This window comes from Colius striatus, chromosome 20, assembly GCF_028858725.1.
Source record: "Colius striatus isolate bColStr4 chromosome 20, bColStr4.1.hap1, whole genome shotgun sequence".
NCBI lineage: Eukaryota > Metazoa > Chordata > Aves > Coliiformes > Coliidae > Colius > Colius striatus.
In genome coordinates this window covers 7,676,525-7,692,863 of record NC_084778.1, presented here as the reverse complement: position 1 = coordinate 7,692,863, position 16,339 = coordinate 7,676,525, and the positions used below count along the sequence as shown (strand labels likewise).

Here is a 16,339-nt window from a genome sequence, read left to right as displayed (position 1 = left end):
TGGTGTTGAAGTTGGAATTAGAAGAACAGTGTGACAAAATTGAGAAAACTAGTTTTTGGGAGTTGTTTGACACAGAAAGAGAGCAGAAAGGAAGATGGTCTCTCTCCATCCTTCCTTCTTCCCTCTATGTTTCCCCATGGGTGAGGCTTGGTCTCTGTGTGCTGGGAACACAAGGCAGTCTGCTGTATAAATCCAAAGCTCTAAGGTGGAGTTGTACCTTGTGCGTGTTCAGTCTGTGTGTGCTTAGGTTAGAGCATGCAAACATCGTTGCAGATGAACATGCTGAGATGTTGGGGAGAGGATGGGACCTAATGAGCTCTTCTTTTCTCAGCTGGATGCCCTGGACTGTCTGTCCCAGCTGAGAGACATTGCCCATCTGGGGCCCTTCTCTTGCCCATCTGAGGCCCTTCCCTTGCCCATCTGGGGCCCTTCCCTTGCCCATCTGGGGCCCTTCTCTTGCCACTGTCCTTGCCAGAAGGTGAAAATTTGCAATGCACACAAGCAGTATCATGGCAGTGAACAGAGGGTCTTAGTGATCCTACACTAACCAACACTCTGAGGGCTTCCCCTTAACAAAAGCCATTTCTTACTCCAGCTTATGAGGATTTGAGCCCTTCCCTCCCACAGCTCTCCAGACCTTTGATTCCTGTTTGCTCTTCAGACCAGAGGCTACCAGGTGACACAAGTGTTCCTCCTCTCCACAGCTGCTATCAGCCCTTTGCCTTTCACATGCTCAAACCCTGTTAGAGAGCAACAGACATGACTGGTTCTAAACAAATACAATTAATAAAGTCTATCTAGCCAACATCTGACTCTCATTAGAGGAAACATGTTGAAAAAACAGATCCCAGGTTGGCTGTGATTTATGGCTTGGGCCTGTTATCTTTCACAAGCACTGGCGAAAGCTTTTGCAAAGGACCAGAACATAAACTACTTAGGGAAACTCACTATCCATGTAAAAAAGCTGGAAGGGTCACACCAGACAAATTGAAGAAGAGTGGAGATGCAAGCACAGGCTGGCTGTCCCCTACTGAGGGCCACCTAGGCATGGGAGAACTGCATTCATGTTCCTGCTGGGGAATTTGACTTGAACTTACTTCTGTGTCAAAGTCTGAAAGTGTTGCTGTTGTTTTGTTTCTCTGGCTAAACTTTGCATATGTGTGTGGCAACAATTGGATGGAGAGGTCAGTGGTCTGGGGGTTTATCTCAAGAGTGTCCAGATACAACATTGCTGGTGCATAATATGCAGGGTACTGAGTTGACAGTAGAAGTTAACAGTGCTTCCTACTTGCCTTGGGAGTTTTGAGCTTCATCCTTTTCCCTTTGCAAAGAAACACAGTTGCCTGGCCTAATTTAGCTGACTTCTCACATGCTCTTCCAAATTTGTTGAGAGACTGCTCTGAACTTGACCTGGAGAAAGGTATCTACTAACTGTGAAAGGCTGATCTCCTCCTCCCTTTGAAAGACAACATTTCCTTCCAACTGGACCCATTCAAGTTTTGTGTTACTGATTTGGAAGACCATAACAGTGTGGTGTGGGACTGCTCTGATCAGTCCTGGTTGCACAGTTGCTGCCACAATTAAAACTGTTGCATGGTGTTTTGTGGAGCTGTTCCCAAACAGGGGCTGTTGGCATGGCTTTGCTGTGGCTCTGGTTTGCTCTCCCTGCCCTGGGGATAACTGAGTTTGTCCTCTTTGTGCATGGCAGTTTCTGAAAAGTGCACTGAAAGTGATGGACTTTATTAGACAGAGAGAAAAGAGCTGCCAGGCAGGTTGTATCACAAAAAATCAAGTATACTGATTTATTTCTCTGTGTGTATGTAACATTTGGTGCTTTTTCATCCTCTGACCTTGGGTCCTTTACAGGGGAAACATTACAGTAACAATGGATGGAAAGAAAATGTGTTGTGTAGAGTCCCAAGCAGGTTGAAGCATGAGCTGCAAATGGGATTCTTATGTCCCAAAGCCTGAGTGAGTGTGCTACGCCTCATTGCATTGCAAGGTTGAAGTGTCTTGTAATGGCAAAATACTGTCTTGAAAAAACTGTCTGCAAAGTTTTTCTTTGTTTAAACAAAGGCTTTGTGATTCCAGAATTCTCTCTGCTTTCATATGCTATAAACCACCTCCTCCACCTCCCCTCTGAAATATGAATTTTGGAGTAATCCATCAAGAAAAAGGGAGACAAAGCCTTGATCCCTTGACTTCAGTTGAGCTGTGCAATTTATATCTACAGAGCATCTGGCTGTAGGGAAGCTGAAAGCCCTTTTAATATTCTGCAGAGACTCTGGGTATACAAATGAGTGTGGCTTGTCAGAGCTGAGAAATGGGGCAGAGATGCCAAGAGGTTTCTTTGCTGTTTTGCACAAAACTCCAACCCACAGCCCTGTGGTGAAAGTTGGCCTGATTTGGGGTTTTATTTTACTCCCCTCATTGCCACTGTGATAATGGTGCTGAAATCATTAGAGCCCCATGGATATAAAGCCATTATCACACCTTCCTTGCTAATTTGAATTTGAGTGAAGAATTTGAAGACTTGTGGGGCTTTCAGCCCTGAGCAGCTGAAATGTCCAGCTATTTAATCATGCAATTATGCAAATAGTGCTCCAGCCTTGCAAAAGCAGGAATGCCAAATTAGTTGAGGCACCTGAAGTCAGTCATTCACTGCTGTCAGTCACTTGGAGAAGTGCATCTGGAGTGGAAGCTGTGGGCTTGGAGCCTGATGGCTGTTTGCAAAGCCACAGTGCTGGAGGCACTGGCTCAGCCCTTAATCAGAGGTGATAGAACCATTTTGGTTGGAAAAGAGCTTTAAGATCATTCATCAGGTCCAACCACTCACCTCACAATGCCAAGCCCACCGCTAAACCAAATCCCTCAGCACCTCATCTATGCATCTTTTAACTCTCGCCAGGGATGGGGACTCCACCACCTCCCTGGGCAGCCTGTGCCAGTGTCTAACAACCCTTTCCTTCCTCCAATTGCATTGCTTTACCCATGGAGCCAGAGAGGGGGAATGGGAGGGTGTGAAAGGAGAAGTGTGCCAGGACAGTACCAGTGAGCCATCATGGAGAAAGGCTGGGTGTCACATGATGTGCTGGTAGTGTCTAATGGTCATTGTCTCAGTTATTTATCCTCCCTGCTGGAATATTTCTAAAACAGATCCTACCATGTGTTTTGAGGCTGGGCTTCACAGAGTGAAATCACAACTCTTTTCTCAGAGTTTAGCTGGAAAATTACAAATCTGCCAACTAGGAATATGAGGGAAATAAACTGTGGTTCTGTGTAGCAACAAGTGATGGATTTCTGCAGATATGGAAAGCATCTGCTCTGGAGCTCCAGGTCAGAGAGTATGTGTGTTGCTCCAATGTTATATTCCTTGCATGGGAAATAATGATGTGAGATTCTCAAGTTCATTTTAATAAAGCAGACTGCTTTCACACTGATCAGAAAATTCAGCTTCACAGCCCTAAGCCTTGGAACTACCAGCAATCAGGGTTAGACACAGCATGTTTCAGTGCATAGCAGGTAGGGAAGGGATGTATTGGCTTGATTTGTCACCACCATTCTCAGGCTTTCTGCAAGGACAGATAATGACCCCAGACCCTGAAGCAGCCCGGTCCCCAGTGTGGTGTGAGTGAGCTTTGCACATAGTTTCTGTAGCTGCAGTGCTGAGCATTCATCTTGGTGTCTGAAAGCATCATGCATCTGTTGGTTAGCTCAATAAATGTCACAAGGATTTGCTGGCTGGACAACTTGCCTTAGTAAGAAGATCCTTTGCATTAGGACATCCACTTTCTGCATTAGTTAAATGTCTTTTGGGTCCAGGCTAATTACCTTGGGTGTGAATCTGGGTTTCCAGGCATTTCACAAAGGAAAAGAGAAGGGTTCAAATACAGTTTCAGTCTAAGTAGTTCTCTTTCTGACCTGGGCTGTTTTCCATATGTTTCAGCAGACATCACTGACAGTACAAATCTCACCATGCAGTGGCACTGCTGCTTCTCTTCATTTAAATCTAACCCTTTGTGCTGCAAACACACCTGAGAGAGCCCTTTAAAGGAGTATTGAGGAGCAGAAAGGGCTGCTGGACTAGTGCTGTTTGTACACTCTGTCTGGAGAGACAATCCCCCCTGCTGGGAGCTGGTTCATTCACCTCTGTACAGATGGGTAGTACAAGCCCTTTTTTAATCATCTGAGCTCTCCAAAGAGAGCTTAAGTGATCAGTCCATATCAAATTATGCACAGAGATGGTTTTCAGACAGTCCAAGCCAGTCTCTCAAAACCTATGGGAGTTATTAATATGTGCAAGCCAGCAAAGGGAGACCAGGACTCCATATTTTACTTGTTCTGTAACACATCTGGTGCATCTTTTGGCTCATGGGAGCACTGGATTTATTCAGCCTTATCTTTCTGGGGGGATGAGCAAGATCAAAAATGTAAGTCCCTGTTTCACACACCACGAGCAGATCCAGACCAAACAAGCCTCACCCATGTCCCTCCCTGTGGGGCAATGCACTTGTGGCACTTGTGTATTCATGGGCTAGTTCAAGCCAAAAAAATATTGCCCAAGATCTCTTGCAGAGAATGAAGAGAAACAAAGGTTATTTCCTATTGGGTAAAAAAAAAAATCCTTCTCAATATTGACCTGTGAGGAAATCCATCAGCCTTAAGTGTTCCTGAGCTATCAGGTGCTTTGTCTGCAAGATGCTGAGTATTGTGAGGTGAAACCTCTATGTCTAGCTCCTTTGGGAAGCTATGCTGCTCCCCACAGAGAGTCAGGGAGAGAATTTCCTTGGGAGGGCCTATGCAATAGCTGATTAGTTGCTGTTAGCACTCAAGCAATCTTCTTAGACTGTAAATCACTAACACAGAACAGCCAAGCTTTCTGGCCCTCCGACCCATGCACTAAAACCTTTGCATGGCTGAGAGCCATCAGTACACACCACGTGCTTCATAAAACTGGAAAGTGTTTGTGGTGAAGATTGGAGAGATTCCTTGAGGCTCCTTGTGCAAAAGGGTACAAAGATTGTTAGGGGAGGACAACTGAGTCCTAGGTGTCGAGGTGTCAGGCCAAAACCCACATTCACCCATTCCTTGCCATAAGTAGGCACTGGGTTAATTCAACATCCTCTGCATCAGCACAGCCTCAGCCTGAGCTGCACCTGAATGGTCCTTTGAAGGGCTCAAGAATTTTACTGGTCAGCTTCCCCAGCCCTGTGAAAACACCAAGAGTAAATACTTCTTCAGTGGCCAGTCAATGAAAACTGTCTGTGGCCTTTTTAAAGAGCCCAGGAACACAGAGAAAGACGTGTTCCCCTTCTGTGGGATATGAGATACCAGTGATTCATCACCTGAACAGGAATGGTTTCTTCCCTGAACTACTTCATGCTGCAAGTTCTTTCCTTTTTTAAGAACTGCTGAGCTTCAGAAGTTGTGATGGGTGAGTGGTCCAGTCTGGAAAGCTGCTCTGAGAGCTGGGAATGAGCAGCTCAGCACTGCTGCAAAGTGCTGGGAAAGTGCCTTGTTGATAAAATCTCTGTTCAGGGCTTTATCTTCCTTCACTCACTTTAAAATTGCTGAAATGAAAGCAGAGGCAAAGCAGCAGGCCTTCTGTTTAGATAAGTGATGTCCTTTGTACCAAGCAATCGTTTTAAACTGCACTCAGAGCCCATTATGTTAACATCTGTAGTTGCTGAGGCATCCTGTCAAGACCTCTTTGCTTGTTGCTGCCTATTTGTTGCTTCTATGCAGCAAAGTGAGATGGAAACCACTTGTACTGCAGCTCCAGTCAGCATCAGCCCTGGGGTCTGTCTTGGATTTTCTTGCTGTCACTGAGATGATTTGTTGTGGGATTGGTAACAGGGCCTGGGAGCCCAGGGATGGAACAGAACTCCACAGAGATGGGCATTTTTGTATTCCTGTGTGACCTGAGCTAGATGGAGCTGCTTTGGCAGGGGAGTTGGGCTGGATGATCTCTAAAGGTCCCTTCCAACCCCCACCATTCTGTGATCCTTTGATTCTCTGATTCTGTTTTGGGTGTTCATTGCTTCCCTTGGTATTTGATCAGGGTACAGCAGCTAACTGGAGTAGTGGTTGTGCAGCCATACCAGCATGTGCCATACCAGCTTGCATCAGTGACAGAAAAAGTGTCTCTGCTGGTGACAACAGGTTCTGCTTGGCACCATGAAAAGTCTTAAAACTCACTTATTCTTCATCTGCCTTCTACCTATTGAGAACTTGGTCTCACACTCTGCCCCACTAAACATCCCCAGACAAGTTTCATGAGGCATGGCTGTGGTAGTTTACCTGTGCAATGGGTTTGCATACCTATCTCCCCCTCATAACTCACCTCGAATCACTTTTCTGTGTGGATCAAAGAGAGATCAGGCTCTGCATCAGGCTGTGCATTAAAATGCAAAGTACACAGAATGTTGACATCATTTTGTTTTGTTCTTCCTAGAATGCATGAACTGCACACGACTGGCAGATATGACTGAGAGGCTCAACACGCTCGAGGCCAAGGTAAGGACCTGCCTTTGCTCACAGAATCCTTCTGTTTGGGCAAAACCTTTAAGATCATCAAGTGCAATTGTTAACACTCCCATGTCTACCACTAAACCATGTCTCTGTGCCACATTTACACACCTGCTCTTCTGGTTTTGGCAAAAATTTTCCAAGGGAAAAATATGCCAAGGTGGGAATGCTGGAGAGTGAAGTGTCTGCCCTTCTGTTCCCAGGGAGGAATGCTGTGCTGGTGGGTCTGCCTCAGGAGCTGAAGGCAGCACTGCTGTGCCCATGAGCACTGCTCACCTCTAGCTCCTTCCCTTTCCCATGCAGCTGCATCTCTTCTTCCCTCTGGCTGCTCAGCTCCTCCTAAGCAACACTACAACCTGAGACACACCATGCCATGTGTTGCCATCGTGCTCGTTGCTGTGCTTGCCTGTTTGCAGCCTGCCCTCACACATGTGCCTCTGGCCACTCTGGCTGCTGTGGGTGTTTGGGCCATGCTCACAGGTGTGCAGCTCCTAAGAAACAAAATTTGTCTCATTGCTCTCCACTGGAACATGTTGGCTCAGGTTTTGCTTCAGAAATGGAGGGCAAATGGAGCTGTCTGAAAGATCTCTTGCTCCCAGCTGGTTGGTAGTGTGGGGATGTAAAGCAGTGAACCCCTGGCTCAGGAAAGAAGCAGACTCTGATTCTGGTCCCTTGCTAGAAGCACCTTGTAGAAACCTTAACAACATAGAATGCAAAACAGAGGAGTCACAGTGTGTAGATTTTTCCAAGAACAGTTGTTTATTAGCCTGCTCCTCAAGTGCTGTCCAGCCCTGCTTTTTTATCCCTTTCCTGACAGATGGGAGGCTTTCATGTATACTCCAGTGGAGACAAATGTTCAGAGAGGACCTTCACATGGGGTTTTCTTCTGCAAATTGCTTTAATTTCTACCTACTGGGATCCAGATAAATTGTTCCAGTGTAGCAACAAAGCAGCTGAGTCAGTCACTCCCCTTTGATCTGTGGTTCCTCCTGTGACAGCCCAGTCCTGGCTGTTAGATATAGTGCTTTGGTCCCTTTAAGTTATGTGCTGCTGTTATTATGCATTAACTGATGGTCATCAATGACATAAAAGAATTTGGGAAGAAACCTTTATGAAGTGGGGTGGTGAATGTGTGAAGGTTTTGTGGCCAGTGTATGCTATTACAGTAATTTGGCAATTGTCTGTGCTGAAATGGAGTGAGCAATGTTGTCTGGAACTTCCTCAAAGCCTTTGCAGTTGTATTTCACTACAGGAAAATGAAGAGGTGGGGGGGAGAAAATGAAATCCTGGGGAGCAGAATTGTTCAAGTGAAAACAACTGTTGTAGTGCAAAGGACAAAGATGAGCTGGGTTGTTCTTTGGAGCGGTGGGGCCTGGCAGGTGGATGTTCCTTGGCAGCAAGGAGTTGGAGGCATTTGGAGAGGAGAGAAGGGCTGGTGACTAACCTTTGCATGTGCACTCTGAATCCAAGATGTGGGACCAGCCTCAGAGAGATGTGAATCAGCCCTCCTGTGCTGAGCCTGTAGCCAGCTGGACCTTCCTTTGCTTTCCAGAATTGTCAGTACCTGGCTTAGTGGAAAACACTAACCAAATGCTGTCCTGCCATCAGAGCACCCACACTCTGCTGCTTTGTGTGGCACAGCACCTTGTATCAGGCAATAAAGCATAAGAGGCTAGTGGCAACCTCAGCTGGGGCTCTGGCAGGACTTCATGGGGCAGGAAGGAGATTCTACCTGCCCAAATCCAGGCTTGTCTTACAGATATCAAACTGGTTTAAATCAGGTGATGTTCCCATCACCTGAAAGCAGTGTGCTCTCTGGTATTGGCACCAGCTGCCTGTGGTACTTGGGAAGTGCTGCCTGTTTGCCTTCTGTGTGGAAGCTCTGTTGAAGGCAGAGGAAGCACATTGTCTCCTACTCTAACTTGAGACTCTTGTGCAGCAACTGGCATTTGTCTCCTGGCTGGCAGGCCTGGTGTGCTGTCCTTAGGAGATGTGGCCTGTGTTGGCAGCCATCTGGCTGCAACCTGCACAGCATTTTGGAGGGACCACTAAGTTGTCATCAGCAAACATGGCACTGATGGCTGAAGACTTTGCAGTCTTGCAGACTTTCTGACATGAGGGCACTGAGGCAGATGCCTGTAAGGTTCAATGACAAGATGGAGCCAGCCAGGCCCAGGAGATGACACTTAAGGAGTTTTGGTACTGCCTCAGTCCCAGCCATAGCTATGACCACACCACCTTCTCTCTGCCTTCTTGACAGTAACTTGATGCTTGTCAGCTCTCCATCTTGGGCATCATGTGTCTATTTCAGTGCTGCAGTAAGGCAGTTTGTATTGTTGCTGTGATGAGTTTCCTTCTGACTTTCCTATGCTCCCACAGACACCCAAGTTGGGAGCAAAGCTCATCAAAGGGTTTACTTTTAGAGAGGGAAATGAGTTGTTTCCTTCCATTGTGAACTACTGGAGACTGTGTCCCTGCACGGGTTCCTTCTGCAGCACAGCCCAGCAATGTCATTATCAATCTGTTGGCTTCCACTTCATTTGAAAAGCTGTGGGTGCTGTGCAAAAACTGACTGTAGCAGTTAAATGGAGAATGAAGCAACAGCATATGAATGCTGGTACTGTGAACAGGAGAAATATATTGACTCACCCTTCTTTCAAGATTAATTTCAGTTTGATCCATGTAGCAATGTAATGACCTCTGTTGTTATTCATTAATAACTAGCACCATTACAAAGGTGCTTGCATTTGTTTAGTAGTGTCTGCATTCCTGCTTTGGATTTTAGAGGAAGATCCCTATTTTGGTGAATGATCTGGATGTGAAGTTCTCAGCTCTCCAAACTGTCTCTTGTAGTGTCTCATTTCACCACAACAGCCTGAAGCTGTTCAGAGGAAGACAGGAGTGATGAGAGGGGGACACACATCCCTTGCCAGTGTTGGAGATTGAGTCCCCTGTGATTTTTGCTGTCATATTCTGCAAAGGCAGATGTGGAAGTTCATCCTTCCTATGAGATGGATTTTCCTGCCACAGTCCTGGACACAGCTGAGGTTTAGGAGCTTTGCTGCTTGTGCTTTTTTGAATTTCAGCCCAGCATGACCATGGTAATGAGTAAGATCAGCCACTTCAGTGTTGACAGGCAGCTTCAAGCAGGTAAGGCCATTGGCACCTGTTGTAAAGGCTTTTAGAGGCACATGGAGCCTGTGTAGATTGGGTATAAATACTGTGAGGCCCAGGGTGAGAGCAAATGTGTGGGAAGCTCCCTCTGAAAGCACTGTGGACCTGGGTAGATTGGTGCTGGGTGAGAAGTTTTGCTTTAGTAGAGTAGGTTAGGGACAAGTGAAAACTAATCTCTTCCTCACACCTTTGCAATGGGCACAAGGAACCAAGAGCCTTTCTTGGTTATGTGTGGGGATATGTGAAGTGCATGTTTGTCCTCCAGTGGCTGTGAAAGGCAAATTCAAGGAACTTCAACTCAGTCATGGAAGAAGAGGCCACAAAACTGTGGTTTCTTCTTTTCCCACTTCTCTTCTGCAGGCTTTTCTAGCTGTCCCCCTAAAACATGGGGATATAACCAGAAATGGTCTCATCTTTCTTATTACAAGGGTGAGTTGATTCATCCAACTTGTCAGATCAGTGTCCAAATGAGGTAATAAAAGTAACCTTCTGATTTCTGTAATATGAGAGTTGGATCAGAAAGTGAGAAGCAAGAACAAACACAGAGCAAATGAAAAATGACTCATTAGGGACTGGTGCTGATACAGCCCTTGGGGAAGAGAGAGACTCTGAGACATGGCTGAATTGTGCAGCAGAACAAACTCTTCATGTGTCTCGTGCTTTTGTGTTATCCTTGTGGCTGTAGGAGATGTTGCTGCAGGAAAGGGAGTGAAGAGAGGTGGAATCAGGTTCCATCCTTGTCTCCTCTGTTTCAAGTTACCCTGTCATCTCCCCTGGATGGAGTAGGCTTGCTTCTTTTGCTTGATACCAGCCCCTTTGGGTGACAGAGATTTGAAAGCTTGATTGATGGTGTTGAGCTTGAAATCCACAGGCCCTGGGAATCTGTCAGGGAGGATGCTATTGACCCTGGGGTCAAGGACAAGAAAGTGTGCAGGCTGGAAGAAAACTATCCCTTCCCAAAGCCCCAGCATGCTAAACCTTCCTTCTCTCCCATGATGTCTTACTCAACATCACTGCAGCACCCCATGATGCTGTGGGGAGCCTCACGGGTGGGAGGGCAGAATGAACCCCTGCTTTTATTTCCCATGAAAGATTTCTCCTCAGGCATAGCTTCTTAGTGAGAAGAGTGCACAGCCCTTCTTTTCTGAATTTCCTGAGCCTGATGCTGCCCTCCTGTGTCACAGACTAAGCCCAGACAAGTTCCATGGAAGCTCCTGAGAGCTGTGGTGTGAGGAGAGAGCAGCACGGCTGCCCACGCCAGGCAGTGACAGCAGGAAGGCAGGCAGCTGCATACAAGTTCCTGCTCATTTTGCTCTCCCAGTTTCTCTTCATAAACTCCACCACAGAGCTCTGGGCAGTGTGATATTAATCCCAGCTTTTGGTTGGAGCTTGAGTTGCAGGATTTGATCCGAGTTGATATAACCCAGTCCTGACACCGCTTTGGAGAAGTTTGTGGCATTTCACTTAGGGCTTCAATGCCAGGAGATAACGTTACATATCTAGTGTCTGATTGATTCATTGTGTGATTGATAAATGACATGCATAGTTTTTGCATGAAAACAGCCCTTGTAATGTGATTCCCCACGCAGAAGATTCGGAAAGGTTTTCAAGCAAATCTTTGTGCTGTGCACAGAGTGTGATTGATACCTTGCTATTTATATGAAGTCACCTCATTTATTTAGAACACATTACCCCACAGCACCTTCCCTGCCCTGTGTCTTTTGATTCTGAAGCACCATCACTTGGGATTTTCATGTCATCGCTGTGTGAAACGTTCCTGCACCTCTCCCTTCTTCCAGGCAGCTGCATGAAACACTGGCAGCTCTCTGGGATGTTTTATGGGGTTTATCTTTTCTTTCTCTGATAGATAATAAAACAATTTCCTCCTGTAGTGGAGGAATAATTGGAAAATAGAAAATGTTTCTTGGTAGTGTGGCATGTGGCTGAGGGATTGGGAGGGAAACCCCAGCTGCCTGGCTGTGAGGCTGTTGCTGGTGGTACAGAGTGGGCATTAGCTGTTGCTTGATATTTCAGGGACTTTCATGGATTTTCCATGTTGTGTATGTGATTGCCACTAGCAGTTATTTATTTTCTTTCTGTGGCTTACCTTTTCTCTAAGGTTTCCTAATGACCCTGTGTAGAATCTGCTTCTCTGCTTCTCCAGTAATGGATTGGAGTAAGGAGTATTTAGGCTGTTTCATAGGTAGCTGTACAGTAACTGGCTGTACAGTAGCAATAACAACTTAAATCCACCCCTGTACAGTTTTTAATGCTGAGTTTCTGTAGGTCAGTTAATGTAGCAAATGGCTCTAAGAATAAAATACAACCTTCTAAGGGTTGAACCAAAATTGATTGGACAAACCAGATCCTGTATCAATGTCTATATCTGAACTATGTATCTGTCTCATTGGCCATTTTCTAATCAGTCATAATCATGATTAGGACACTTGAGGCTATTTGGGAACTGGCTTTTCTCTCATTTGGGCATGCTTCTGTCTTTCAGAATGACAGTGAAAATCCTTTAGTTCTCAAGTCTAGTAATTGTTGGATCTGATTTATTATCACTGTTGGATTGAAGGAGCAATCTGTCCCCTAAGAGTGTTCCATGTGTTTGGCCAATGCTGTAAATCATGTACCAGAACCTTTCAAGACCTCCTTCTCCACCATCCCCTCCTGCAAAGTCTTTTTTGTTACAAATTTGTCATTTTTAGTCAAATAGATTTAATATTTTAATAAAATAACTTGTAAAAGTTATTTTATGTCCTAGGAAAAGACTCTTTTCCTGGGACATGCAATTGAAGTTGCCAAGCAAATCCTATCTCTGCATTAGGAAATGCTTTTGGTGTGTCTAATACCTGGGAACATTGTTTACAAGCTTTGTTTTTAAGAGAAATACTTTTGTGCACAGAAAGTAGATTTCAGCAAGGGAAGTACCTGAGTACACTTTCATAAGGAAAGTATGATTGGAAAAAATAGGTCCTTTTGTTCAGCTTCCACCAAGGTGAGCCAGGGAATGACCAATGCCCTTACCTTTTCCAGCTGTGCTGCTCTCTTCTTGCAGCTTTCTATTTGGAGTCCAGCAGAGGAGGGGGCACACAAGGCATCTCAGTGCATTTGAGGCAGCTGATGTGAATCTCTCGAGCTGAGGGCTCCTCACGTGGTGAGAAGCAGAGAGTTGATCTCAAAGCCATTGCTAAGAACAGATGTTACCTCATCAAAACTGCATTCATCTCAGGCTGGCCTGGCTCCACATCTGTAGCACTGCTACATCCCCAGCAGGTGACAGGCAATCAACTGGGCAGAGAAGAACAATGTGATTTTGAGGGTGGAAGGTTGTAGCTCTGATGTATTGTTATCAGGTGTTTTAAAGTAATGATGGGGAATCTGATTTCACTCTGAGCCCCTTTGTGTGCTTCACTCTGCAATGAGCTCTTAGCACAGCATTGAAGGATTGCTGCATCTTTTCCACATGTAGTTTCTTCCCCTGGCTCTGATACTTTGGGGTGCTGATGATGGCAGCCTGCCTGGGCTGCCAGTGGAGGTAGATCTCCAGAGTGCAGCAGAAACTACCCAGATGCCTCAGAGTGCAGTGACCCAGTAGGACCTCTGCCAGCCTTTCCCTCATTGCTGCTCTCTCAAGCAAAGCCTCCATGGTCTGATGATCTGCTGAACACTGCCTGCTTTGTATCTAAAAGGTTTGCCTGTTCCTTTGTGTCTTCTCCACTCTGATTCTCTCTAGAAGATACCTGCTGATGGAACAGTCGCTATTTGCATCCTCCTTTCTGGAAATCATAGAATCATAGAATGGTAGGGTTGGAAGGGACCTTTAGAGATCATCCAGTCCAACCCCCTACAGAGCAGGGTCACCTAGATCAGGTCACATAGGAACATGTCCAGGAGGGTCTTGAAGACCTCCAAGGAAGGAGCCTCCACAACCCCTCCCTTTGCAAAAAGAGCATGAACCATGCTACCTGTAGATTGTCAGAATCTTTAGGTCCTTGTTTCTCTCTTCCTTTTGGCCTACACTCAGTGGCTACAAGGACTTCAGCTATTGCTCCACACTTAATTTATCAATGTAACAAAAACTCCATGCACTAATTATCTCGTCCCCTTTGGCCAAAGCCTCAAAGATGTAACAAGGATGAAGTGATCCAGATTGTCTTTGGCCACTTGGTTCATCAGATTGTAGTGGACACTTAATGAATTTCTTTTGGCTTTTGAAAGCAAGCAGTTGTGTCTGCACTGGAGCCTTGCATTCACAGGTTTCACATTGCTACAAGAGAGATACCGTTCTCCACCAGGTTTTGTAAAACTCCCTATTTAGCTCTGTGGCTTGATGAATGATTAAAAAAGATCTTATGTTTTGCCAAATAATTTGCTAGAAAGAAAGACACATCCAACAACTTATGCAATTACCATTATTAATCAGCTTGTGCCTTTACAAGATCTTATTTGACACTGAAATTTTTAGGTGATGAGCTGGGTTTGAGCAGTTTCTGTCACTCCTCTTTACAGAGGGATGGAGGGGAGTTAATTCCATCAGTGCTTCGAGACACCAAATAGCCCCTCTTTATTAATTAATAACATCCATCTGGATGATTTCAAGGATTCCCTCTGCACTTCCATGATTTTTTTTATCCAAAGAAAAAGCATTGCAAGTCCTGTCGTATCAATTTGGAAATCTTTGGAAGCCCAGCTGTTGTTTCCTTGTTTCTAGCACCTACTAGTCACAGGACATCAGGAATGTGAGTGGAGGACAGATGATGGGAGGAGGCTGTGTTTGTGAAATCTTCTTTTGATGTGTGGAAACAACCAAAATAGGGTTCTTGAAAGCCTCTACAAGCCAAGAAAAGTCCTCTGACACCGAACATCTCAAGAAGATGAAAACCTTCTTCCCATTTCCATTGTCCCTGGCCTGAGCTTTTGATCTGACGCAAGAAATGTGGTATGTGTCTGAAGTTGAGAAAGTTTATGCTGGCAGATAGAAAAAGGGGAGGTGGGTTGAGTAAGCTGGGACTGAGCTTCAGGCACGTAACGCTCACGTCCCTGCCGAGGGCCCTCCACGTGAGCGGGCCCCGCCGTGAAGAGCCAGGCTTTGAGCCACGGGAGAAGAGCAAGCGCCAGATCCCATACAGAGGTGAGCCCAAGAGCTCTGTGGGACTCAACAGGCCCAGGGGTGAGTTTTGCAGGCAATAACCTCTGCCTCTGGCCTGTGAGCTCTTTGGCCAGTGCAGAGCATCAGCCCTCCTGCACTCCCTGTGCGTTCACGCGCCGGCTCCTCCGTCGGGCCCGGCTCCCGCTGCGGTGTTGGCAGGAGATGAGGCCCCATTTCAGTTCTTTCCAGCTTTCTGACCCAGTTCAGCTGCATCTGAGAGGTGGGGTCTGGAAACCAGAGACAAGCCCTCATGCCGATGGGACCTCTGTTGCCAGAGGCTCCAGCTCAGCGTGTCCATTTAGGCTGAGGTTTGACTTTTTGCTTCTCTACATACAAAAAGACAACAGCCTGAGTGTTTTGCCGAGTTGAGGCTGTTCTTCACCTTGTGCAATGCAGTGCAAACTGAGGAGGCAAGGACTTCATGGCTTCTGCAGGAATATGCCCTCCTGACACCACAGGCAGCCACAAACACTGCCCTTCAGCTAGTTCTCTGAACCTCCTCTGCTCAATTACGTCTGACGTTAGCCATGGCATCAGGACGTGTTCCATTTATATGGTGGCATCAGGATGCTTTCTGCCTCCCTTCTTCATGGAAGTGATGATAGCAACAGAGGTGGGCACTGCTTCCAATGAGGATTTCCCATCAAAAGCAAACATTCCTCTTCTCTTGGTGTTTCCCCTCTGTCTACCTCAACCTTATTGACTAGAAAGTACCAAGACTTTAATACATTGCACATTTTGCTAATTTGCTCTCTGGCTGTGAGCCTCTGTGGTATCACTTTCCAGCAGTTTACTCAGAGGGCTAGAAACTTTCTTTTTTTGTTTAATGAAAGTGGGAATTCTCCTGAAATCCCTTGACTGTGGCAATGGCAGCCTTAAGAAAAACAGAACGTGACAGAAAATAGATGAATGGCTCCAGTGCTATTGCAATAATGCATAAGGACCCCATTTGTGCTGTGTGTGAGGACACTCCTCGTTGAAAGCACCGTGGGTAGTGTGAGATTTTGAATGTGACTAAATCCCTTGTGCTTTTCCTCCTTTAGTTTGGCTCTGTGGATCTCACGAATGAGAGAGCTCTCTTCTTTCTACTCTTATTTCTTTTGCCCTAATCATAAAAAACTAGACTTTCTCAGCAATTTCAAGCCTGGAGATTTCCTGATCTCTATCATTCTTTTTTTTCCTTTGTGCCCAGGGAAAATAAACTTGTTACTATGGTTTGAGCCTTAGTGACTGCTAAGTATATCTAGTCTATTAGTAAAAGAGCATACTGGATTATTCTGGGCATACCTTGAAATCCTGTACAGCATTTATCAGCAGAGCACTCATTGCAAACATGCTGTTTTAATGAAAAGGATACCCTTGCCACTGTTTTGTGTTGATTATGTGGTAACACATTTTTATTATCACCCATAAAAGTGATTTGGAGCTGTTCCATTCCAGATGCAGCTTTCAGCAGAGCTGTGCTTGTGCCACTCACGCTGC

The 16,339-nt window shown here is 45.8% G+C and overlaps 1 protein-coding gene across 6 annotated transcripts in view; it reads left to right on the top strand.

The window, feature by feature from the left end:
* Positions 1-16,339, top strand: part of COL26A1 (collagen type XXVI alpha 1 chain) — a 176,289-nt gene that overhangs the window by 125,238 nt on the left and 34,712 nt on the right. For all 6 annotated transcript variants that reach the window (XM_062012562.1, XM_062012561.1, XM_062012558.1 and 3 more), the window contains one exon: positions 6,455-6,516. In XM_062012562.1, coding sequence (XP_061868546.1) covers positions 6,455-6,516 — 62 coding nt within the window. The remainder of the gene's footprint in view (positions 1-6,454; positions 6,517-16,339) is intronic.